The 24,457-nt window shown below is 42.8% G+C and overlaps 1 protein-coding gene across 1 annotated transcript in view; it reads left to right on the forward strand.

Moving 5' to 3' along the window:
- The window catches only part of Susd1 (sushi domain containing 1), a 129,544-nt gene that overhangs the window by 46,189 nt on the left and 58,898 nt on the right, over positions 1-24,457 (forward strand). Inside the window, exons 7-9 of the mRNA XM_076840989.2 lie at positions 12,198-12,377; positions 22,085-22,182; positions 22,747-22,933. Of these exons, the coding sequence (XP_076697104.2) occupies positions 12,198-12,377; positions 22,085-22,182; positions 22,747-22,933 (465 nt within the window). The remainder of the gene's footprint in view (positions 1-12,197; positions 12,378-22,084; positions 22,183-22,746; positions 22,934-24,457) is intronic.

Below are 24,457 nucleotides of genomic sequence, written 5' to 3' on the forward strand. Positions count from 1 at the left end.
TAAGGAGGCGCCTTCCCCAGACCTGACCCCATATCAGCCGACGCCTTTTTTCGTAGGGCGGGGGCGGGGGCGTGGACGTCAAACCCGCATGCAATAGGACATGCTTTCCTTGAGGTCCGTTGAGGGATCACTCAAGTGCAGTGCTTTGCCTCGCATCCTGCATCGTGACGACGGCGAGAAGTAGGGCAACACAGGTAGCCTGGTAACAATAACAAATTTTTAGTTGGCAACACAATCCCTAAGCCCCAGAGGAAAGTAAAGAGTCTGTAGCCGAGAAGAAAGACCAGTCCTAAAACCCATCTGCGTGTAATGGTAACAAGACCTGCAGAGTGCAAGGGCTATTCAGTACTGGGGGAGAATGAGAAAGAGGACATGCCAATACCAGTGCAATGTGAAATTAACTTGGGGTGCAATGGCCATGCCCAGAAAATCACTGTTTAAGATGTGCAAGCCAGATTTGCGGAGACATGCCATTTTCCAAGGCCGCAAGAGCCTGTACAATCATAGCCTTTTTCTGTGTATGGCGAGTTTTAAGGCGACAGAGAAGCCACAAACAAAGTATAATACCGAAGCAACACATTGCCCCCAAAATGCCCACTCCCACCCACTCCTTAAAGAAGGAAAAGGCAGAAGATAGCCAACTGGTGAATTGACCCAAAGTCATTGGTTCGACACGGGTACTATTCAAAACAGCAATTTGGGTTAGTTGAAATTGGAGTAAGTTTTCTGCTTCCATGGACCAGGTTCCGGATAAATATTTCCCGATGATGTGGGAGGCATTCCTGGAATCATTAAATCTGACAGAGGTTATACATAAATGTGCACGTTGATCAACACAACCTAAATATACTGGATCAGACAATTCCTCAACTTGAGCTTGAAGCAGATCTATCCTTTGATTAGCAGCCAGAATCCCAGATAAAATGTGTTGATTAATTCTACTTTGAGATTCAAGTATGGTGGATGTTTGTTGAATAACCTCATTAATAGTGGCAGCAGTTTGTACTTGGCTGGCCATGGCTACTCCAGCTGTAACTGCTGCAGCAGCAGATACCGCCACAGCTGTCACTATAGCTGCCGTAATACCAAAATCTCTACGGGCTCTAATCAGTTAAACAATAGGAAAAGATTCTGGATCCGCAGTAACTGGGATTGGGACAAAGGTTGGAATTTTCATAATCACTGCCACAGTCCAAGAGCCATTCCAACACTTAGTTAAATAACAGGTAACATTAGAACAATTAAGCATCCCCTGTGATGTATCATTAGCCAAAAGAAACAGGAACGGAGATTGGAGACAGACTGCTGCAGAGGATAACGTAGCATTACTTAATTGTGAGTTATGTGAAATATTTCCGAGTCTCCTACCTCGATCCGAGTCTTGGATACTACCAGAAACATTAAACAACCAGCTTTTGACTCCTCGTAATTGAGCCAAAGCAGAGATATCAGCTGTGGCTCCCTTTTCATTGGAAATTAACCATTGAAACCAAGACCAACCTGTTCCTATAGAGGATTTACAGTTGGAAGAATTATATAAGTATCTTTTATGAGAGGGGGAAAGAGAGAAACCCTTAGAGACCTGATGTTTCTCCCAAGAGTGATCTTGACAAGGCGTGAATGTTGGGGGGAAGCTATACTCAGGGGTGCAATAAGGAGAAGCTTTAAAATGACTGGCATCGGAGGTCTGATTAGAAGGGGCCAACGGAATTAGCACCTGGGAAGTAATGGCCAAAGTGGTTATATTTAACCCAGATGTATTATCCGGGGTTCCTGAGCCTGTTTGCACCCCTGAGGCAATTTGTAACAGCACCGCAGTCAAAACTCTCGTGGGGACCCGACTGTACTGCAGTGGGTCCTCCCAGTTAGTCAAGTTCTTAAGTTTTAAATGGATGCAATCACCCTGGGAGAGACTGAAACAAAAAACTCCTGTGAGATTGATGCTGGAGAGATTGAAGGATCGATCTTGGTCCCCCTTAGGGGAAACACAAGGAGCAGACATCTCACATGAAGTAGAAAAAAGAGTAGGGAGAACACTAGAATTGCTATGAACCGGCATCGGCATTGGCCACGATCGAGCTACTGCCCACCACTGCATTGATGTCCCCTGTACCATTGACATCAGCATGAAAACCAGGACACTCAGTAGAAGGATGGTTCTCATCATGAGATTGCTGTAGCGCCTCCTGTTGGTGGTTGCTTGATGTCGGGACTCTTCTTGTCAGGCGTTCTGGAATCCACACCGGTTCCGTCTGGTCCTGTGGAAAAACACAGACGGAACCTCGTGCCCATGCCAGCACGGGATCAGGCCCATACCATTGTCCAGAAAGTACATCTTTCCACTTGACGTGCCCAAAGTTCGGGGCAGAGGGCGAACTGTGCCTAGTCGCAGCAGAGCGCCCTTGGATGTCCAGATTCAAAAAATTAATAGTGAATAGAGCCAGGGAGAGGCGCTCTTTCGGGGTGTGGCCTAAGCCAATTCCCCCTTTTTGTTTTATTAACATTTCTTTTAGAGTCTTATGAGTGCGCTCTACAATACCCTGACCTTGTGGATTATAGGGCAAACCATGGACAAGCTGGATACCCATCTGGTTGCAAAAGGAAGAAAATTGTTGTCCAGTATACGCTGGACCATTGTCCGTCTTAATGGTCTTTGGTAATCCCCAGGCTGCCCAGGCTTCCAAGCAATGCGTGATAACATTTCCAGCCTTTTCACCAGACAAAGCAGAAGCATGGATAATGCCAGAACAAGTATCTACAGACACATGGACATATTTAAGTTTGTCAAAGTCGGGAACATGAGTAACATCCATTTACCATATAGTTAAAGGCCGCAAACCACGAGGATTTACGCCTACAGAAGGAGGATGATGCAAAATGACACAATTAGGGCAATCTAAGACAATTTGGCGAGCATCAGCACGGGAGATAGAAAAGCGCTTTTGAAGTGCTCGTGCATTAACATGAAATTTACTGTGAAAGTTTCTAGCTTGGTCTAAGGAGGAAACAAGGAACATCCAAGAAGGACGAGTAGCAAGGTCAGCGTGGGCATTGCCAGCAGAAAGAGCACCTGGTAAACCTGTGTGAGCTTGAATATGTAGAGAATAAAAACAAGCAGAACAATTCCAAATCAGTGTTTGAAGGTGGAGAAAAAGGGAAGACATTACTCCTGAAGTGCGTATGGGACCCACTGCTTCCAGCACCGTTAAAGCTTGAACTACATAAACAGAATCTGAGATTAGATTAAAAGGAAATGAACATTGTTCAAATACTTTTATGACAATTTGCAGCTCCATCCATTGTGGATTGCCAGGAGCAAACTGATGTTGGATAGGAGGTTGGTCATTTACTACATAGGCTCCAATACCAGTTTTAGATCCATCTGTAAAGATATTTGTAGCTCCTGGGATAGGTGCAGAAGAAGTGATTTTAGGGAAAATGATAGGATGTTCCTTAACAAATGTAATAAGAGGATGTGAAGGATAGTGATTATCTATCTCTCCTGGAAAAGAGCATCGTAATATAGCCCAATTATCCAGGTTAGCACACAAAATTTGAATTTGTTGACACGTATACGGAACAATCACAGACGTTGGAGGAAAGCCAAAAAATCATATACTTTGTTGTATCCCCAACATAGCTAAAGAAGCAACTGCATCAGGATAATACTCAAGGGATTTTCCAGGGGATATACGTGGATGTATCCACAACAAAGGACCCTCTTGCCACAAAACTCCAGTAGGTTGCCGTACAGTGGCGAGGACACATAATTGAAAAGGCATAGCCTCTTGAAGCCTGCAAAGACTAGCATGTTGTATAGCCTCTTCCACCTTGAGCAACGCTGACCTGGCTTCTTCAGTAAGATGTCGAGGGGAAGTAAGATCCGAATCACCTTTAAGAATTTCATACAAGGGTTTTAATTCAATATTGGGAATATGTAAGTAACCCCTAATCCAATTTATGTCACCCAATAATTTTTGAAAATCATTTAACGTATGTAAATTATCAGTTCTAAGAGTTATCTTTTGAGGTGTAATAGTTTTACAAGAGATACTAGCACCAAGATAATCAATAGAATCTTCTGTTTGTATTTTATCAGGTGAAATAAACAAACCCTTTGATTGTAATAAATGTACCAAATCAATGTAAGCTGCTTCCAGCAAACTTTTGGTTTTGGCTGCCAGTAATATATCATCCATATAATGTATACACTTTAACAACGGATACTTTTGTCTGAGTGGAACAATGGCCGCTCCTACAAACATTTGACACATTGTAGGACTATTGGCCATGCCTTGAGGCAAAACCACCCATTCAAACCTTTGATCAGGCTCCTTATGATTACAGGAAGGCAGAGTAAAGGCAAAACGCTCGGAGTCCTGAGGATGCAATGGAATGGAAAAGAAACAATCTTTAATATCTATACATATCACTGGCCAATTTTTTGGAATTGTTGAAAGCAAAGGCAAACCTCTCTGAATGGGTCCCATGAGCTGCATTTGAGCGTTAATGGCCCGTAGATCATGTAGCAACCGCCATTTTTCAGACTTTTTTTTAATAATAAATATAGGCGTATTCCATGGAGAAGTGGAGGGCGTTATATGTCCCAACTTTAATTGTTCTTGTACCAAAGTATGAGCCGCAGTTAATTTTTCAGAGGAGAGCGGCCACTGAGGCACCCATACTGGCTCCCCTGATTTCCAGGTAATGGGCACCTGATCCTCAGCGGCCCCTAGGAAAAACCCAGCCCATGTCTATTAAATTTTTGTTGAAGTGTTAATGGATGTCTACGTCCTTGCAATTTTTTTTCTAACCCTAAACCTGGTCTATACCCCATGTCTTGCATTATCTTTTGGGCAACTACTGAATATTCATTACTAAGTTGAAACCCCATGTCCTTCATAAGATCATGTCCCCATAGGGAGATTGGGAGATCAAGCACATATGGTTGAAAAGTGCCAGAATGTCCTTCAGAATCCTTCCATGATAAATGCCTACAACTGACTTGTGGAGCTTGAGCGTATCCTAAACCTCTTAGGGATTGATCTGAGAGTTGCACCGGCCACCCTTTTGACCAGTCCTTTTGTGCAATTATGCTACGATCTGCTCCAGTATCTAGTAGCCCTAAAATTGATTTGTCCTCTATGGTTAACTTTAACATAGGACGGTTACTCATATCCAAGGACAAATAAGCACAATTCTCTCCGGTGGCTCCAATCTCCTCACTTGTCCTTAAAAAGGAATCAGCAGGAAAATGGGTGTGTAAACTGGGTAAAATTAACAATTGAGCAATCTGGTCTCCTGGGGAAATGGACACAATACCTTTTGGAGCCTCCACCATAACCTTCACTGTTCCCACCATGTCCGGATTAATAATCCCAGGGAAAACATGAAGGCCTTGTAAGACAGAGGAAGCACGCCCAATTAACAAACCCACAGTGCCAGGTGGTAAAGGTCCTTTGAATTTAGTCTCCACCAGTTGGACTCCCATTTTAGGTGTTAATACGAGTCTGGTGGCGGAACAGAGGTCCAGTGCCGCGGCACCTGCAGTGGCTCTCCGCGATTCTTGGGATGGCGCAGGGACGGCCATGACTCGTTTTCCATTGTCCCATTTTCCATTGCCCCATATATTTGCGGGCCCTGGGGTCGGGGGGCCCCCCCGGCCGTTTTTTGACATGGTTCTATCTTTTAACGGCTGACCATGTACATCTCTGATGGACCTACACTCATTAGCCCAATGTTTTTTCTTTTTACATCTGGGGCATAAACCTGGTTGACGGCTAAGAGAGGTGGGCTCAATTCTGGATGTTCCCCTCTTGTTAGGACACTCTCGTTTAAAATGTCCTCCTTGACCACACCCAAAACACTTTCCAGCAACAGGGCTGGATTTATGTGATAATTGAAGGACAGCAGCAGCAAGGCCAGCATTAGTTAACGGCCCACCTATTTCTCTACAGACTTTCATCCAGGCCTCTATGCCTTTGTTTTTATAAGGAGTAATAGCTGCTTTACATTCTTTAGTACATTGTTCAAAAACAAGTTGTTTAATCAAGGGCATTGCTCTATCAGGGTCACCAAAGATTTTTCCTGCGGCGTCCACCATCCTAGCAACAAAGTCCGAGAAAGGTTCTGTGGGGCCTTGCATGATTTTTGTTAAATTGCCAGACACTTCTCCTCTATTTGGGAGTGATTTCCATGCACGGATACAAATGTTATTGATCTGTTCATATACCTCAGGGGGGTATCCTGTTTGTTGATTAGCAAACCTGCCTTGTCCCAAAAGCATATCCTTATCCCAGGCAGGGCGTCCCGCTGCATGATTTTGAGCAGCTTGCTCTACTGCACCTGCTAGCATAAATGCTCTCCAATCCAAATATTTCCCTGGGGAGACACAAGCGCGGACTAGACTAGCCCAATCTGAAGGAGTCATACAAAATCTAGCAAGTCCCTCCACCTGAGTAAGGGTGAAAGCGGCATCCACGCCATAAGTGCGGACAGATTCCGCCAAGGTTTTAATTATCTTAAAGTCTAAAGGCTCATGATATCTTCCCCTGTTATTGTCCTGAAATACAGGGTATGCAAGTCCCATATCTGTATTAACTGTCCTCCAAACTTGTGCATGAAAAGATCTCCCGGAATTTTGGCTCCCCCCCACATACGGGGGTGGGGCAACCGGCACCATATCTTTTTCGAGATATTCTACCTCCTCCTCCTCAGAGTGTTGTTGACCGATATTGGATCCCGTCCCCTTTTTACAGTAGGCCTGCGTGCCCTGTATCCCTTTTTTCTTTTTCTTCATTTTTATCTTGCGTAGTTGTTGTAGCAATATATCAAGGTCCTCAGAACTCTCTGAGCTGCTTGTGTTCTCAGGCGTTTTTAATTCAGCCAAGTCTGGGTAGAGCCTTCTCCTATCTTTAGTTTCAGGCTCTTTGGCCTTCTCACTACTCTTACTCCCAATGCTCTCTGCCACTTCACTATGTGATCCTTCAGACTTTTCCTCATGTAGTTGCTCAAGAACAGCTTGACCCTCACTCACAGCTTCCTGGCATTTACTATCTACTATACATCTTCTAACTAACTTCCAAAGTGGTACAACACCACCCTCTGAGGTGCCTTGTTCACAAGCGAAATCTGGATCTTTCCCTAATTTGTCCCAGCTAGGAATCGTAAGACTCCCTGAAAAGGCAAACCAAGGAGCTGCTATATCAGTTTCTCTTAAAAACATCTGCAAAGTGCTCTGCTTTACCTTAAGTCCTTTTGAACGTAGTAACCCATCCAGGGCCAACAAAATTGGGCTTGAAGAGGCAGCGCCCATAATAGTTTCAAAGCTATAAAGAAAGTGAAAGTACAAAAGTCCCGCTCTCTCCTTAATTACAGAGGAGCGTCCTATTTTATTATATTTTCCCTGCTCTCTCTTAATGTACAGAGGAGCGTCCCGCTATTTACTAGCTGATTCCCACTTTACCTGGGAACTTACCGGTGCACCACCCTGACTGCAGAAAGTTCTGGATCCTGGTTCGAGAAATATTCTTCCCCGTACGGGCCACCAATTGTCGCGACCCCTCGCCAGCAAGGGAACACACGACACAGGATTCTTCTTTCAGCAGTTTATTCAGGCCTTGATTAAAGTATCTTCTAGTGACCCCCCTCTCCCGAGTGCCCAAGCACAGCCTAATAAAGCCTCCCATGTACCAATCTTAAGCTGCCACTTGGATCTTTCTCATAGGGTGGCAAGGGACAGCGTGCCAACTCTCCAATAAAAGGAGTTGTTTACCACAGGCCACAGTGGAAGCCGGCGCCATCTTCTAATGGCGGCCACAATCTACAACAATGGCTTACCACAACAGATGATACTTATTTTTTTTTTCCACATTTTGTTTTGTTGGTGCATCATCATTATAATGATGGGATTTGTTGTTACATATTCATATATGCACACAACATAACAGTATAATTTGGCCAGTATCACTCCCCAACATAGATAATACACTTATTCTTGATTCCACCCCCTCCCTTACCTTCACATCCAGTTCACCAGTTCTGCTTCTGGAATACATCTCAATTCTATTATTTTCTTTCCATCTCCATCACCATCTTGGAAGTCTATGTGGACATCATCATCTCTGTTTGACTATTGCTATGGACCCTGACTGATCTCTCTCTTTCTTTTCTTTTATCTTGTTTTGTTTTGTCCTTCAATACTAGGGATTGAACCCAAGACCTCACACATGTTAGGAAAGTGCTGTACCACTGAGCTACATCCCAATATCTCTTCTTTTTACTCCTGTTCTTTCCCCATACTTTCTATACCTACTAGTCCAAGTGTTCTTTCAAGAACCCAAGTCAGATTATTTCATTCCTTCGCTCAAAACTCTCCCAGAGAATTCTGTTGATTTTAAAATAAGGTTCAGCCAGGCTTTTCCCCAAAAACTGACAGGGCTGTTTAGCTCAGCTTTTCTCTCCACCTTCATCTCATGCTCCTCTCTCTCACTATGCTTCACTCACTTTGCCCTTTTTGGAACAGAGCAAGAGCTGTCTCTGTCTCTGTCTCTCTTTCTCTCTCAGGGTCTTGGGATTGGATACTTCACTGGATTGAAATGTTCTCTGGTTCTAAACATGACTGGATCATTCTCATCCTTCAGATCTTAACTCAGATGCTACCTATTCAAAGAGATCAAAGCATTTCCAGTCACTCTATTCAAAGAGTCTTTCCTATCCTCTCACTTTATCTTCCTATGTAACTTTTACCACAATCTGAAATTATCTTCCTAATTTACTCTTTTGTCTCTTGACTCTTTTCCTAAGTTCCATGAGGGCAGTGATCTTATCCATTTTGTTCACTGTGATAGTGACTGGCATGTACTAGTTTCTTGATAAGTACGTGAGTAAGTGAACAAATTAGCATGGACCACAAAAGGTTAGAGGACTTTAAGCCATGACTCTGTTAGTCATGGAGGATGTTAGGCATTGAGAAGGGTTTTTCCAGGTCTGCGGGAGAAGGAGTGCATGGGGAAGAGAAAGAGTATGAGTCCAGGTGGAGGGAAGTGAACTGCGGTGGGAGGGCAGATTCCGTAGGATTTCAGAGATGGAGCAGCTCTTGATTCCACTATTGGGCACCCATAACTGCTTATGTGACTTTGGGTGTCATGGACCATTTGAGCCATCTTCGCCTGAAAAAGTTAAGGGGAAAACAGTCCTTACTATGAAGGGTTATACGTGAATAGTAATGATGTATACTTGGGGTTCTTTGGAATACACATAATGATGATTGGTAGTCATTCCTACTAGTATTTAATTCAGATTGGAAGTTTGTAGAAATGTGGATGCCAAGACTTTAACTCAGTTCTACTGAATCAGAAGAGTTCTGAGTAGGGGTAGGGTAGAACTTCAACTCAAGTACTTCCTAAGTTCCCTAGGTGTACAGCTGTTGTTTATAACTGTGTGTTTAATCCAGGGTGGGCTGGGATTCTCTCTAAACATCTCTTGCTATGGGACTGTCCGACTTGACTGACTCTGTGATAGGAAGTCAGAGTCACAAGTCCAGGGCCCCACAGGGCCATTTCCTTTAGCTTCTCAGCTTAGTTCCTGGAGATCAAGTCAATGATTTTTTACTAATCTGATGATTTTTAAAAGAAAAATATTTTTGCTACTATATAAAACAATTCTTATCGTCACAACTAAAGTCATTGTACCTTCCATTATTTTTGGACACGTCAAGATGGAAGCCAGGCTGTTTGGCTTTCACACTCTCATTCTTTTAGGCTCTATCGTTCTTCCCTAATGCAACTACCTGTTGCTGGGATACCTCCACAGTCTCTCCACTGAGCTCTTTAAGATTCCAGCTTCAGGGTACACACACCTACATCAACCTATACTGCGGCATTCTTCATAATGTCCACTCTGCTTCTTGCGGTAACCGAACCCTGGCTTAAACTAGAAGATGTTTTGGATGTCAACAATGACTGGGCAGTCTTATAAATTATTAACCGCCTGCTTGGTTTGTTGCTTATGTGCACACAAATATACTCATGTCTTGGAATGTTTGGGGCTAGTAGTAAATATGTACAAAGTTTGATGTGGGAAAACATGAAGAAAGCAGGGGGTCCTGTGTCTGGTAAATATGTGTGAAAAGAGAACAAAGCCCTGCGAGAAAACACGGGACGAGAGAGTAGACAGAACTGGAGATTTATGAAATGATTGCCGCATCCTGGTCCCGTAACTGCTCATGACTTCAGTTTCTATCAACTGGAAACTAGCCTCCTTTTCTTTTAATCTCAGCCAAAAGACTGGTCAAGTGAGTTGGGCTGTTGTATTGAGGGTTTTTTTTTTTTTGGGGGGGGGGGATAACGACAGTGCCAACAGATGAGACCTTGATCTGGGAAAATCCCTTTAGGGAAATAACTGAGGTTCTGGAACAGACCAAACAAGCATCCATAATGAGACAGAGGAGAGCAGTTCCACTATCACCACTAACTCCGAATCAAGGCTTCAGAGAAGCCACCTGTTCCTAAGGCCAAGCATGGTTGATGGAGAGGCGGGAACATATTTTATCGCTTTCTCTATTTGGAATGCTTCTGTTTTAAAAGCCTGGAAGTCAGGAGTGCTTTGTTTTCTTGGCTCTTTCTATAAATTGAGGAGAAAACAAAAAATCAGAATGATCGCCATAAGTTTTTTTCCCCTTCTGTTTTCAGGCCTAACGGGGACTATTGGTTACATTTGGAATCATTGCTGCCTTTTACATTATATTTATATTCTTTTCTTGAGTAGCATTGTATCCACGAGCTCCCTACAATTGCACAACATGAGAAAATTAGCATGCTTTTCTCCTTCCCTACATCTCATTGCTCAGGTTTTATTGAGATACTTTGGAAGTTTATTTCCAAGTTGTTATTTTTTTACATTGCTTGGCCTTTAGTTCTAAAATACTTTACTAATAGTTATATCAAGCTCTATGATTCCAATTTAAATGATTCTGGGAACTTATTTGTACATCTTGCTGATTTCATAGTTCATTAGTATTTCTTCTAAGACCGGTCTGCCTTCTCCCCCTTTCTTAGGTTATTTTTTAAAAAAATATTTTTTTAGTTATAATTGGTCACAATACCTTTATTTTATTTTATTTTTTTTATGTGGTGTTGAGTTGATCCCAGCGTCTCGCACGTGCTAGGCGAGCGCTTTACCGCTGAGCCACAACCCTACGCCCTCTTAGGTTATTTGTTCCAATTCATTTCTTGTTGGACTAGAGGATTTTTGTTTTGTTTTGTTTTGTTACCAAAAATTGAACCCAGCAGTGCTTAACCACTGAGCCATATCCCCAGTCCTATTCGTTATTTTATTTAGAGATAGGGTCTTGCTAAATTGCTTAGGCCTCATTAAGTTGCTGAGGCTGACTTTGAACTTGGGATCCTCATGCCTTGGCCTCCCTAGGTGGCATGTGCCACCAAGCCTGACTAGACTATAGTTATTTTTGACATTTAAAAAAAGAATGACACACATTTGGATTTTTAAAAATTCTAAAATGTCAGAAAATGATTTTATTATGCTCTTGTGTGAAGTATAGTTTGGTTGGGTCTAAAATGGTAATATCATAATCTTTCTTCTTCAGATAGTTCTCTGTAAATAGTCCCTTGACTGTTAGTAGATAGAGTTGTAGAAAAGAAATTTTATGTCAATTTTATAATTGTATCTCCCTCTTTGCTAATATTTTTTTTCTGAAAGATTCATATGAATTGAATGTTTAGAAGATAAATGCTTTCTCTATTACTTTGCCTTAAAAAGTTCAGAGATTTCTTACATATTTCATTTAATATTCAGTTGGCAAGAGTTGCTAAAATTGCATTATTGTCTACTCATAAGTTAATGACCTAAAGACACATAGTAAAAGGTTCTAGACAATTTAATATTTAAAGAACCCTACGATGTATTATTTCATAGACTGAGGAATTCTTTATAAGTAAATAATCTTATAATTTGACCATTCTCTAGGTGTGCATGTTTTGGAAATTTCAGACATACCTATTTGCTGTATTTCTTGACGACTGTATTTTATAAACCTACATTTGTATTATTTGATAAAGTTAGGATTTTCTTTTCCCAGGTGTGTGACCTTTATGATTATTAAATGTGTATTTCCAAAATGCTGATTCAGGATTAGAAGTTGGGGCTCATCACTAGTGATGTTTTGCTTCCCTTTGCAGAGATCGACTGTGGCAGCCCTCCAGAAGTGCGGAATGCCATCTTGGTGGAGAATCTCAGGTCCAGCCTGGGTGGTGTAGCTCACTATGTCTGTCAAGAGGGCTTTGAGAGCCCTGGAGGAAAGATCACTTCTGTTTGCACATCGAAAGGCACTTGGAGAGAAAGCACTTTCACCTGTACAGGTAGAGATTCCATTCTGCTGAACTCCTGTTATCTGGGAACAGAACAGCCAGGGGAACAGGGAATGTAAAATGTGAGGCCTGATTATAGCTTCACTCCGTACTGTGCCTGGTTCTGCCATTTACCCGGGTGGCTGCCTGGCTTTAGATTTGTCAGCTAAATCCTGAAGATTTAGAAGGTGGATTGGGAAGATAAATTGGATAGAAGATTGTATGCATCTCTTTCCAAATACCTTAAATCCACTATGATTCCTGTCTCCTTGGCTTTGTGGGCTAAGAAATTTTACACCATGAGCCATTTTCTCAGAGGGACATACTCCCAACTTAGCATATGTTGGCATGGTAGCTTTTCAGAGAAGAGATGACATGATGGGAAACAGGCTTAAAATTTTTTTCTTTTATTAATTGTGGTAAAGATACAAAATTACCATCTTAACTATATTTAAGTGTATAGTTCAGTAGTATCATATATATTCACATTATTGAACACCCATTGCCAGCATTTTTAATTTATATTTCAAAACTGAAACTTTATGCTCATTACAGTTCCCCAGGCCTCCCTTGGCACCCTGCCATCCCACTATCTGTCTCTTATGGATTTGATTACTTTAGGTGTCTTATGGCATTTTCTATTTGAGACTGATTTATTTCACTTAACATGATATTTTCAAGGTACATCTATGTTGTATAGCCACACATCAGAATTTCTTTCCTTTTAAAGGCAGAATAATATTCCATTGTATGTATGCATATACATTTTATTTATTCATCTGTCAATGGATGCTTGGGTTGCTTCTACTTTTTGGCTATTGTGAACAATGCTGCTATGAACATGGGTGTACAAATATATCTTTTAGATCTTGCTTTCAGTTATTTTGGATACATGTCCAGAAGTGGAATTGCTGGCAAAAAGGAGTTTTGAGACTTCTTTTCAGATTCTAGCATTGCCATCTATTAGGTGTGTGTCACTAGGCAAGGCATTCTGTATCACGGGGTGGCCAGCACCTCACCAGGGAATTCTTGCTTGCTTGGAGGGATAAGCCTCCTAAGAAATTAAAGTCTAAATAAATTAGTGAAGAACAAAAGACAAAATCAGAAAGATAGTTTCAAAAAGCTGGAGCCCCTGATAGGTCCAGTCCACACAGGAGCTGGAGCTAGGTAATTAGAAAATGGCTTCTGTGGCTTATTTAAGGAAGTAAACCAATGGCAGGGATAATGTTATAGGGGCAGAGTCTTGCTTTGTGACATCTTTCAGTCAGCAGGTTGATTGGCATCTTTGCAGGTCATACCCATCTCAGAGGGGCTGTGTGGCTACAGCAGGTCACCCCATCGCTGGTGCTGTGTGGGACCTTTGGCAGAGCTTGAATAGGGCTACAATGTGTCTGGGCAGAGGAAATGTTCACTGGAAGTTCCCAGACACCAGATTCTCCTATTCCTTAGGCTGCCATGTGCAACAGTGCATACACAACCCATGATGGCTCTCAACAATTAAGAGCCCCAGTTTCCTCATCTATAAAAGGGACAACATTAAAAAAAGTGTGCCTTTCCTTTTTCAAAGAGTGCTGAGAGGGAATCCAATAAGATAATCTATGGGGGCATTTTGAAATGTTCAAAGCACCATGCACATGCCAGTCTTTTTCTGAATTATGAGCTTCATGTGAAGATCTTCTCATGAATCAGAAGTGTGTACCACTACATTCTTCAATTTACCCTCAGTCCCCAAGAGACAAAGTGGGTAAAGGCAGTCATTCTTACCATTTGTGATGGTTGGTCAGGGAGTGGGACAAAAAGTTGTTACATAGTCTTCAGTGGCTCTTAGAATATATTTCTGCATTGCAACTTGGTTAGTTCTGAAGACAGGTTTCTAAGGAGTGAAATCTCATGATGGCTTTGGTTTGGGTCTCTGGATTGATTAGCAGCGGAATTGTGATAGAGAGTCTTGCCAAAAATTTCCATGGGAAAGTCTAGCCAGAGCAAGTAAAACTTGTAGACTTCTGGTGATTATTTGTCCATAGAGTGATTGTTCCTAATTTCGGGGATAGGAATTTGATGTAATCCATCCATTCACTCAATAGACATCTTTAGTATGCGTTATGTATGTGGTTCTTTAGGAGGTACTACCCTCTAGGAATTTACAGGGCAATAGGGGAAACAGACCCCCCCCACCAAAAAAAAATGCATGCACACATGTACAGGTAATATTTTGCAAAGAAATTCAAGACCTCTGGAGTCCTTGGGTAGAGCATCCTTGGAATAGCTGCAAAATGCAGCTTTGCTTCTTGGGACCTGTGTGAAATTTCTACGTTCAATTCTGCCTTAAAATTTCTATGTTCAATCATCTCCATCATCAATGCAAAATGATACAGGCCATACACTGAAATCTTAGAAACAAAAAGGATAAGAATCCTAAGACATAGCTCAACCTTTGAGACAAGTCTCGTTGACTCACCAGAGAAGCAAGGGCAAACCTGTAATGAGCATCAGGTTATTCCAGGGTTTCAGTCTAACTCTTTGAGAAAATTGGGAAGAACTGGCGCTGGACTAGACTGATGGTCACGCCAACCTTTCGTTGAATCTCTAGCAGCACCTCTGAGCGTTATTTGGAGGAAACAAGGCAGCTGCCTCCTGACAGCATTCCTAGCACCCAGAGCGACTCATGGAGTCACTGGATAAGAGAGCTGGGTATAGCTTTTGGACCATCAGCCATTTGCTTCATGGCCCTAGCTTCTCTGCCTCTGCCATTCAGAATTCAGTGAGGCCCAAGAATGAGTCACTACATGAAAAAACAGTGGATCTGCATGGGGCATAGTAAGCTATTAATTAGCTCATCCTTGTAGAGCACTTTGAAGAACAAACATGTTATGTAACTGCTCATTATAATTACCATCCTCCGCCTGCCTGCCACCTTTCACAAAGCCTGTGGCTCCAGCTGCAGCTGTTTCTGTGGGCCGGGCTAGCTCTGATCTAAGGGGAAAGAAAGGCCTTCTCCCTGCGAGCTGGGAGCTTCCTGTGACGAAGGCCTCTGTGCCTTCAGACTGGATTGGCAGCTAAATTCAATTTCCGCAGATAAAGGGAATGATTTACATGCTGATTAATTCATGGTGCAGTGCAGATGATCTCTGGGTGGGTAGGTAGGAGAGGCTTCCAGAAATGTAGTGAGATGCTGATTACCTTGCCTCTTGCCTAGCGGCCCCTTCTTTCTTCTTTCCCCTGCCTTTCACCCATGTCTTTACCCTGCTTCCCGCCCATCCCGCCTCCCTCTGTGCATTTTGTGTTTGCCTTCCTCAGTGTTCACTTCTGGCTCCCCACTCCCACCTTCCCATACTTGTCTCTCTCCTATACTTGAGTGTCGAGCTCCAAACCGAGTGGAATAATTTATCTTCATTTTATATGGATTTTAAAAAATCACCTGAAAAAGAGTTTTGGAGTCCTTGTTCCTTAGGATTAGCCGCCCAGATCCGTGATGCGTTTTTAATGGAGTGTGAACTCTAACGAGGTGGTGGGACTTTTTTCTCGGCCAGTTTGGACTGGAAACTCCAGACAGCTGGGAATCAGGCAACCACGTTAGTGTCTGGAAAAACCCCAGCTGGATGTCAGTGAGTCGGTTTACCTCAGGATCAAAGAGGCTGATTCATTTTTGATAAGGCTGTCCCTGACTTCCATTCTGCACAGGTCATTTGTTTTTTTTTTTTTTTTTTTGTTTAGAGCCTGAGTTAATAATTATAAGGTTGACGCTACTCACTCCATGCTCTCAAGAGAGTGATGTCTCCCCTGGAACACAGACTGTTCCTCTGCCAGGATCCTCGCTGAGGCCCCTAACCTGCTCTGGGTGCTGCTGCCAAGGCTGACAGACCTTTGTTGGCCTCTGCTCTTTCTGTTTGGTTGTTGACCCTCCTCTCTAGCCCAGTGAACGCTCACCTGCAGCTTTGCACATTTCAGATGGAAAAGAAAGGTCAGCTGGAATAAATGGGCATGTGCCTATAGTAGCCACAAGGCTGATTGTGTCTGAATGTGTGAAGAGTGTTTGGACCATCAAACATTATTGGCATTGCTGACTGAGCACCAGCTCACATGCCTGGGGCTCTCCTGGGGGCCTTAATGCTTGATTTTGTTTCATCCTCAGACAAACCCTGTGAAGTACTCGTTTGGTTTCCCAGATGAGTAATCTGAGACTCATAAAGGCAGTTTTCACCGGGTTATTCAATAACTAGCAAATGGTCAAGGGTTTGAACTCAGGTCTATAAACCCTGAAAGCCTGCTCTCTTTCTCTCTCCTATACTTGGATCTCCCAAGCTTGAATTATTTTCATACCATCCTGATCGTGTTTTCCATGGTAAGACCATCATTTACTTGATAGGTTTGTTCAAATAACTTTTAAATATATTTGTGTGTGTATTTTTTTTTTTTTTTCTTTTTGAGATGGGGTCTGGCTGTGTTGCCCAGACTGGTCTTGAGCTCACTTGGATAATGTCTCCTCCTGCTTTAGCCTCCCGAGTAGCTGGGACTGCAGTTACGTACCCTCACATCCAGCAAAAGAGCTTATATTTTAAACTTAAATGCGTAGGTAAAGGGTACTTTCTGGTGTTTGTGATGTCCATGTGTTGGATGAATGAGGCATATTTTCTCTAGTATTCATGAAAATCAATACATAGTGAACATATAAAAATTTATTCATGTCCCACCAAAAATCATTCTAGAGAGTGTGTAATGCATTTCTGGAAAACCCTACTCTAAGCCATTCTATGTCTACCCTTTTTACCTAACTCTAAATTAAGACTCAAAGAAAAGACACGTATGGCCAAACAGGCATTCATTCAAGGTAATCACCTTGGAAAATTGCATCCTGATTTCAGTGTTGTTGCCATTATCAAAATGCATTGGATTCTCTGTATGGGGATGGCCTTTGGAAGTGGTCTGTGAGTCGTATTAGAAGATCACCATATTACCTTTACAGTCAGGTACTGTTTCAACTAGAGACGGCACTGAGCTTGACCATCTTTTTGAGTCACGTGAATTCTGAAGGACCAATTACTGTTTCCAAAAATAAAGAAAAAGAATATAGAATGGAATCCCTGACTTTCCAGGGGGACTTCTGAAAGAGTGGTCAATGCCCACCATCTCTGTGTCCTCCTCTCCTCTTCTTCAGCTTCCTGAAGGGACACAAGGGCATCCAGGAAACCCACTTCTCTCTTCAAGGTTCCTAATGACCACCTAACTGCCGAATCCATGTTCTTGTTTCAGTCCTTGTTCCTCTTAACCTTTCCAGAACTTTCGTATTGTTGATTACCCACCCATCCATTCATCTATTCATTCACCCAACCAGACGACATGTATTTTTGATTGTCTATGTCTAAGGAAGGTGCTAGGGTCTGGGGATGGAGAGATAAGCATGGTCTTGTTATTATAAAGCCTCGCTCAGGAGCGATAGACATTTAAAAAAAATGAACTACATTATAATTTAGTTACAAATGTGATAAGTACCACACACAGAGCAATATTAGACTCTAACAGAATATCAAAATACTTATTTCACGTAGGTGCATTGTATGTTTATACACCCCCTCCCCAAACACAAGAGTAAAGAAAAACCAAAGTGCATATTTATTCACCCTTTGAGGCTTCATTTCCCCAAATTCCATGAGGGCTCCATTGGAGGCTGTAAGGGCCTTCATTTTTCAAGCCATTGAGACCTGAATGTCTTCCAGGTGCACAGGCCTTCTCTACCTGCCTCTACCCAAGGTCAAACCTCAGATCTGGTCATGACACTGTGGGCATGCCAGCAGGGGAGAAAGCCATAGGTAAAGGGACAGAGAGGTAGAGCTTGCCTCCAAGACTGTGACAACCTGTCTCAGGTTGGGATGAGGAGGTTGTGGGGTGGGAAGGGAGATACCCTCGAGGGAGAGACACTCCTTATTCTCTCTCTCCTCCACTTCCTGGACACCACTTTTGCATGGCCAGCCCCTTCATCTCTTCTGCATTGCCCTTTCTCCCCTGACTCCCTTGGGTCTTGGTGTTTGTTTGCTGTCCTCTCTGGACCACCTGGATGTCCCGCCTGCACCTCTGCCTTCAGCTACCACCTGCAGACCCCCAGCTCTGGAGTCTGAACAGTCAGCAGCTACCTCAGATTTAGCACGTCCTCAACAGGGCTCCTTCCTCTCTTTCTCACAGGCCCAGTCTGCCCCCTCTTGTATTTCTTAGGAGAGGTCCATTCAGACGCTGGAGCTTAAGACTGGCCGGCAGCCTAGCCTCCTCGCTCTTCCTTCTTTCTCACTTCCTATTGATTCTCGTTCAGAATTGCCTCTTGTTTTTCTAATAAGTGCCCTCATTCCATCTCTTGACCTCTTGGCCGAGCAGCTTCAAAGTCAAGGCTCTTAGCTGTGATGTCTGAGACAGCTAATGAAGAATCTTGACTCGCCTGCTTCCTAGCTTTAGGACCTTTGGCCGGTTACTTAACATCCCTAAACCTCAGGTCTATAAAATGGCACAACAATGTCTAGCTCATGTGGGGTTACTTCGAAAATTGAAGTACTTTGCACTGTATCTGGTTCATGGTAATAACTTGATGTGTGTTCTCTGTTCTGGTTTTAACTGTTGCTTCTTTTGACTGCTGAGAATGTGAGATCAAGTCTATCAAGAGCTATCTGTGATGTATGGGAATCACTGAATAAATAGCATTATATTCCTTCTCTGTGACCTCCAATTCTTCTGTGCTCTAGTGCTTCCTTCAAAATGCACTCAAGTCATCTAAGAAACATATGTTCCTGTCATTCTCCTGCTTTTAGCTCTCTATTGCTCAGAGAAGTGAGTCTGTACTTCACTTGGCAAGCCACGTCTTCCCAGAGTGATCCTGTGCTCCCTGGGCAGCCTCCCTTCCCATCTTTCCTCCTCCTCAGTTATGTGACCTCCCTTTCTCACTCTGAATATGCCATGCCCTTTGCTGTCCCAGGCTTCAGAGTTGCTATTCCATCTTCTCATTAGGATCATGAGCTCCAGGAAGCTGGTCTCCCAGGTCCTCCACTGAGAGTTGATTTCCTTTTTCTCTATGCCTGTGTTACTTGTGTGTAGCTTTGTAATAATACTTCTGAGTTGCAATTTACCTACTTTTGTGTTTTCTTCCTCCATTAGGCATTGTGATCCTCAAGGGAAGGACTGGTGTTTAGGTCACTGTTCACAGTCCAGTGGTTGGCATGGTAGGATGCTGCACATTCGGTGGCCATTTTGTTAGTGGTGAATAGTGAATGGAAGAGCCCTGGAGACAGTTCCAAAGGAGACTTCCAGAAATGTTTTATTAGTACTATTGGAATAAGGGCAAATATCCTCAAGTGTTCTCTTTTAAAAGGGCAACATTAATATAGAGGTTTAGTATCTGACATGTTTGTAAAGAGGTGTTTCCAACTGATTTATAGATGCCTGAAGAGAAACTCCATCCAATTTTGTTAAACTGCTCCTTAGGATGAAGTATCTGACATCTCTACGATCATATCTGGGTCCCGTCTGTGCAGAGTGTGGCACAGGTGGAGGCAGAGGGCGTCTTTGAGATGATATCTTCAGTTGTCATAATGAATGAACAAAAAGGAAGGACAGGAAGAAAACTCCTTCCTTATCTCTTTGTGGGTGACCGAGGGACCCAAAGTGAGAAGGAAATTTGCTTTATTGGCAACTCAGAGAGAAGGTGAGGGGTGAGATACTTTCTTTTCCTTCTAGATCAGGTGGTGTTTAGCATTAGAGGGTTTTGAGGAAGCACAGTTAAAGTTTAGGGCTCTGGGGCTTGGAAGGGCAGCAGAGAGGAAGGAGCCAGGAATATTTAGGGCTTGTTCAGGCTGACAAAAGACTGGTGCCAACATGATCTTTATGTTACCCACGGAGATGAACTGATAAGGTCATCATATCCTTACGTTACCCATCTCCATAACTGGAATATTTCTTTGATTTTACATAATCTGTGTTTTGGGGAGAAACACTTATGTAGAGACCCAGGAATTCTTTAGACAACTATTAGTCAGCTTTCTGTCACTGTGACAAAACACCTGAGAAAATCAACTTCAAGAAAGGTTTATTTAGGTTCATAGTTTTAGAGTCTTCAATCCATATCATGTGACTTTGCTGTTTGTGAGGAGCCTGTGGTAAGGCTGTACATCATGGAGGAGAGCATGGTAAAGCAAACCTGCTCACCTCATGGTGGCCAGTGAGTCGGAGGGGAGAGAGTGGGAGGGGGATAAATGAGAGGTTGGGGTGGGCAGAGAAAGGAAGGGTCTGGGAACAAAATAAATTCTTCAAGGCCACATCCTGTGACCTGCTTCCTCTAACTAGGCCCCATGTTCTGAAGTTTCCACCACCTCCCAATAGTGCCACCAGTTGGGGACCAAGCCAAGATACATGAGTCTTTGGGAGATGTTCCAGAATCCAACTCTAACAACCATAGGTGATCCTTTGGTATCTCTGTAGGAGTTTGCCTGTTATCATCTCTCTCATACTCCATTTATTCTCATTTACCCAAGAATGGGTAATGTGGAGCATAGAATCCAGGTAGTGTGGGATGGAATTACTCAGTAGAGATATAAAATAGTTGACGGGCAGAGAGATCACTAGACCCGGGCAATCCACACTGGGCACTGGTTCTGAGTATGGGAAAAATGAATTGACCCTATGCATGCCAGAGGTTCAGGCTTTCTTTCCCACTTGGAGACTGAGAGGAAATTTACTAGAAGGAAGGAATAAGAGCCGAGTTGAGGGGTTAATTTTTTTGGAATGAAGAATTTACCTTTCTCACTCTTCATGATTGGGATCTTGCCTTAGTTTCCTGGAAAACAAAGCCAGAGGTAGAGGGCTGATATTTATTATGTAATTGGAAATACAGCCCAAGGGACCAGGAGTGTAGACCAAGAATCGGAAGGAAGGGTAAGAAGGAGAGCCAACGGTAAGGTTGTCTTATGGTTCTCTCTGTATAAGAACCTTAGGGTTCTCTCTGTATAAGAAAGATGACATCATGTACAGTAGTGATGGTTTTGCTTCTCTTCAGGAACTCTGATTTTAAAGAAATGAAAATTTGGATGTCCCTTGACCCCCATCCGAACTACTTCCTAGGTCATTGGTTGACCCGGTCCACTGGAAACTGTTCCCTCAGAGAACCAATTCCCTAATATGTTTCCCCACATGACCAGATTTGTTAGATGGAATAGGTTCAGAGTACTTAAGAGAAGCAGAACCCAAAGAAATCATGGCTTCTTAATCGACCAGGATTACTTAGCTCCAGTTGAAGGAGTCCCAGGAGTAACCAGAACCTTGGGTAGAATTCATTTTAGTTCACCCCAAGCTGCTCCTGAGGATCGGTGGTGACTGTCATTGCCCCCTTGTGAATGGTTCCACCACTCAGTTGGGATGAGCAAGTGGAAGTGGATCTGACCTGTGCAGATGTAGGGGAGGTTCCGGTCAGGACAGCTCTGGGCCTTGTTCCATCCTACCTGAGTGGACCGCCAGTGGCATCCAGTGGCCCGTGGGACAGGAATCTTCTCCTGGGCCAGACTCATTCCTGATAAAGAGAAGTTGGGTGACCGGTCTGGGGCTGCTTAGATCGCTGATACGGCATCAGAGTCAGAGCCTGAATAGTGATGGGCAGAGACACCAGCTGGACGGATAAACTAATCACCACTAGGGCTTTTTCTGAAGTCTATTGATGCATTTTTTGAGTTGACTCTCTTTTTCTATTCTAGAAAAACCCACAGAAATTAATGAAGTGTCAGTGTTCAATAACACTTGTGTGAGGTGGCAAACGAGCTCAGGAAGAGTCAACTCCAAGATCATGTACGTGGTAAGTTAAATGATCATTTTCCTGCTAGGGCAGGAACGGTAACCCAGGGAAATATGACTCAGAAAGGGCTTGGTTCTGTAAGAACATCTCAGTCTAATTGCTTTCCAGTCCCATTGCCATTTTTAAAAGGTGACTGGAATTTTTAAGATAACTTGATTGTTTTGTTATTTTGTACTTTGGGTTTGATCTGTTTGTCATTCAACAGGATGTAAACATGGGGGCTGCTTTTATAGTTGGTGTCATCCTTATTGCTGTTTCCAAGCACTCGGGTTCTCTCCCCAGAGCAAGCCTGGAAACATCTGCTGAGTTGGTGACAGAATGCAGCCAGTGGCCCTGGGGTTGTGACTTCCTCCCTTTACCAGTGATTATTTGCAGGCAGCGTGGCACTCCCTAGACAGATTCCTCATTTATGTTGCTTCTTAGGGTTTATTGATTACTGGGCTGAATGGACCTCATCATCAGAGACCTGATGGCCGAGGTTGACCATTTGTCCTCCCTGCTTGAGTCTTAGTTGATCAGACCAGCGTCCTAGTGGGGTCTCTTGTCTTTTCCTCTCTCTCAAAGATACACATAAAAGGGCAACGGCTGGACCCTGTGGGATCAGTTCATGAGGAGATAGTCAACTTGACTACAGACAGCAGGACCCCAGAAATGTGCCTTGACCTGTACCAAGGCACCAACTACACCGTGAGCATTTCCACAGCCCCTCCCAGGCGCTCTGTGCCTGCCATCCTTGGTTTCCAGACAGCTGGTAGGTGGAGGCAAAGTCTCATTTCCTCTAGAAAAATGCTAAGTGTAGGGTGCCGGGAATGTGCTTTAGCATGTACTGGGCAGGAGAGTTTCTGTTGGTTTTCTGAGATGTGTGTGTGTGTGTGTGTGTGTGTGTGTGTGTGTGTGTGTGTATAGATACTTCAGGGGTCAGAACCATAGCAGGTCTAGTAGGAAGATTCCTATTCAGTTTCTACAGAGTTGAAAAGTGAAGGCAGCGATAAGATGTCACTGTTAGCCGAAGAGAGGAGTAGACCAAAGGGAGCTTTCAGAAGTGAGTATAAACTTCACTGCGCATACTTGTCACATGGATTTTTTAAAAACAGCACTGTGACAATTACAGTAAGCTTTTTTTTTTTTTTTTTTTTAAGAATTCTTAATATTAAGACAGGTTTATAACATACTTTGAGAAACCATTGGCATCATTTATTATTTTGGGGGAGTTAACTAGCTGTTTGATGTCCCACTTAAAAAAATCTACCTTAGAATAAGAAGCTATGCTCCATTTGTGTACAATATGTCAAAATGCATTCTACTGTAAAATCAATCAATCAATCAATCCCTACAAATTCATTTTAAAAAAACTACCTCAACCCTCAGATATTGCTAGGTACTGGGAGGTGACACTGAAAGTCTGTCAACCTAAATAAAGTAAAAGCAACTATGAAATCACATAAGCCAGACCTCTCAATATCTATAGAGAAATAAAATAAAATAATTTCTTTGTAAGTAAATAATAGGAAAGATATCATAAAATTAATATGTACCTAGAGAAACTAAAAAATTAATGAACTGCTATGGATTTACAGGGATGTCTTTCAAAGGTCATCACAGGACTTGAAACTTACCTGTCACTGTGAATCAGAGGAACAGTTGGCTGCTCAGTCAGCTTGTTTACAAATATCTGATTACCTCTTCAAGTGACTTTCGCTGGGGAAAACATGGTTTTTGGGGTCAGATAGACCTGATTTTGCATCTTAACTCTGCAATCGTTGAAGAACAAGCACAGTCATAGCTGAGTTATTTAATGTCTTTGGACTGCTTTCCTCTGTCTGAAATTTTAAATGGAATTGGATTAAATGTGCAAGTTCATCTAGTGAGAATTAGCATTTATACTGGGGCATCCCAGCTGGGAGCAAGGTACATCTCTATTGTCATTCAACGTTTCCCATCTTTCTCTCTTTATGTCTGTTCTACAAATTTGTCATTCTCTGCCCTTCAGTCCTGCACATTCCATTGTTTGGTTAAAGTTGGATACATTTGCTCATAAAAGTTTCACCTCGTTCAGAAAATGTTTCTTTGACAACTTTGTCAGTTTTTCCCAAGATTTTTGGTCAGTTTATGTTTCCTAGATTTTCTTGAGTCCATTTCCATAATTTTAATTTTCTTTCAAAATGTCCATTTGGGCTGGGCGCGGTGGCGCATGCCTGTAATCCCAGTGCCTCCAGAGGCTGAGGCAGGAGGATCGTGAGTTCCAAGCCAGTCTTAGCACCTTATCGAGGTTGTA

The sequence above is a fragment of the Callospermophilus lateralis genome, chromosome 2 (assembly GCF_048772815.1).
Source record: "Callospermophilus lateralis isolate mCalLat2 chromosome 2, mCalLat2.hap1, whole genome shotgun sequence".
In the NCBI taxonomy this organism is placed as follows: domain Eukaryota; kingdom Metazoa; phylum Chordata; class Mammalia; order Rodentia; family Sciuridae; genus Callospermophilus; species Callospermophilus lateralis.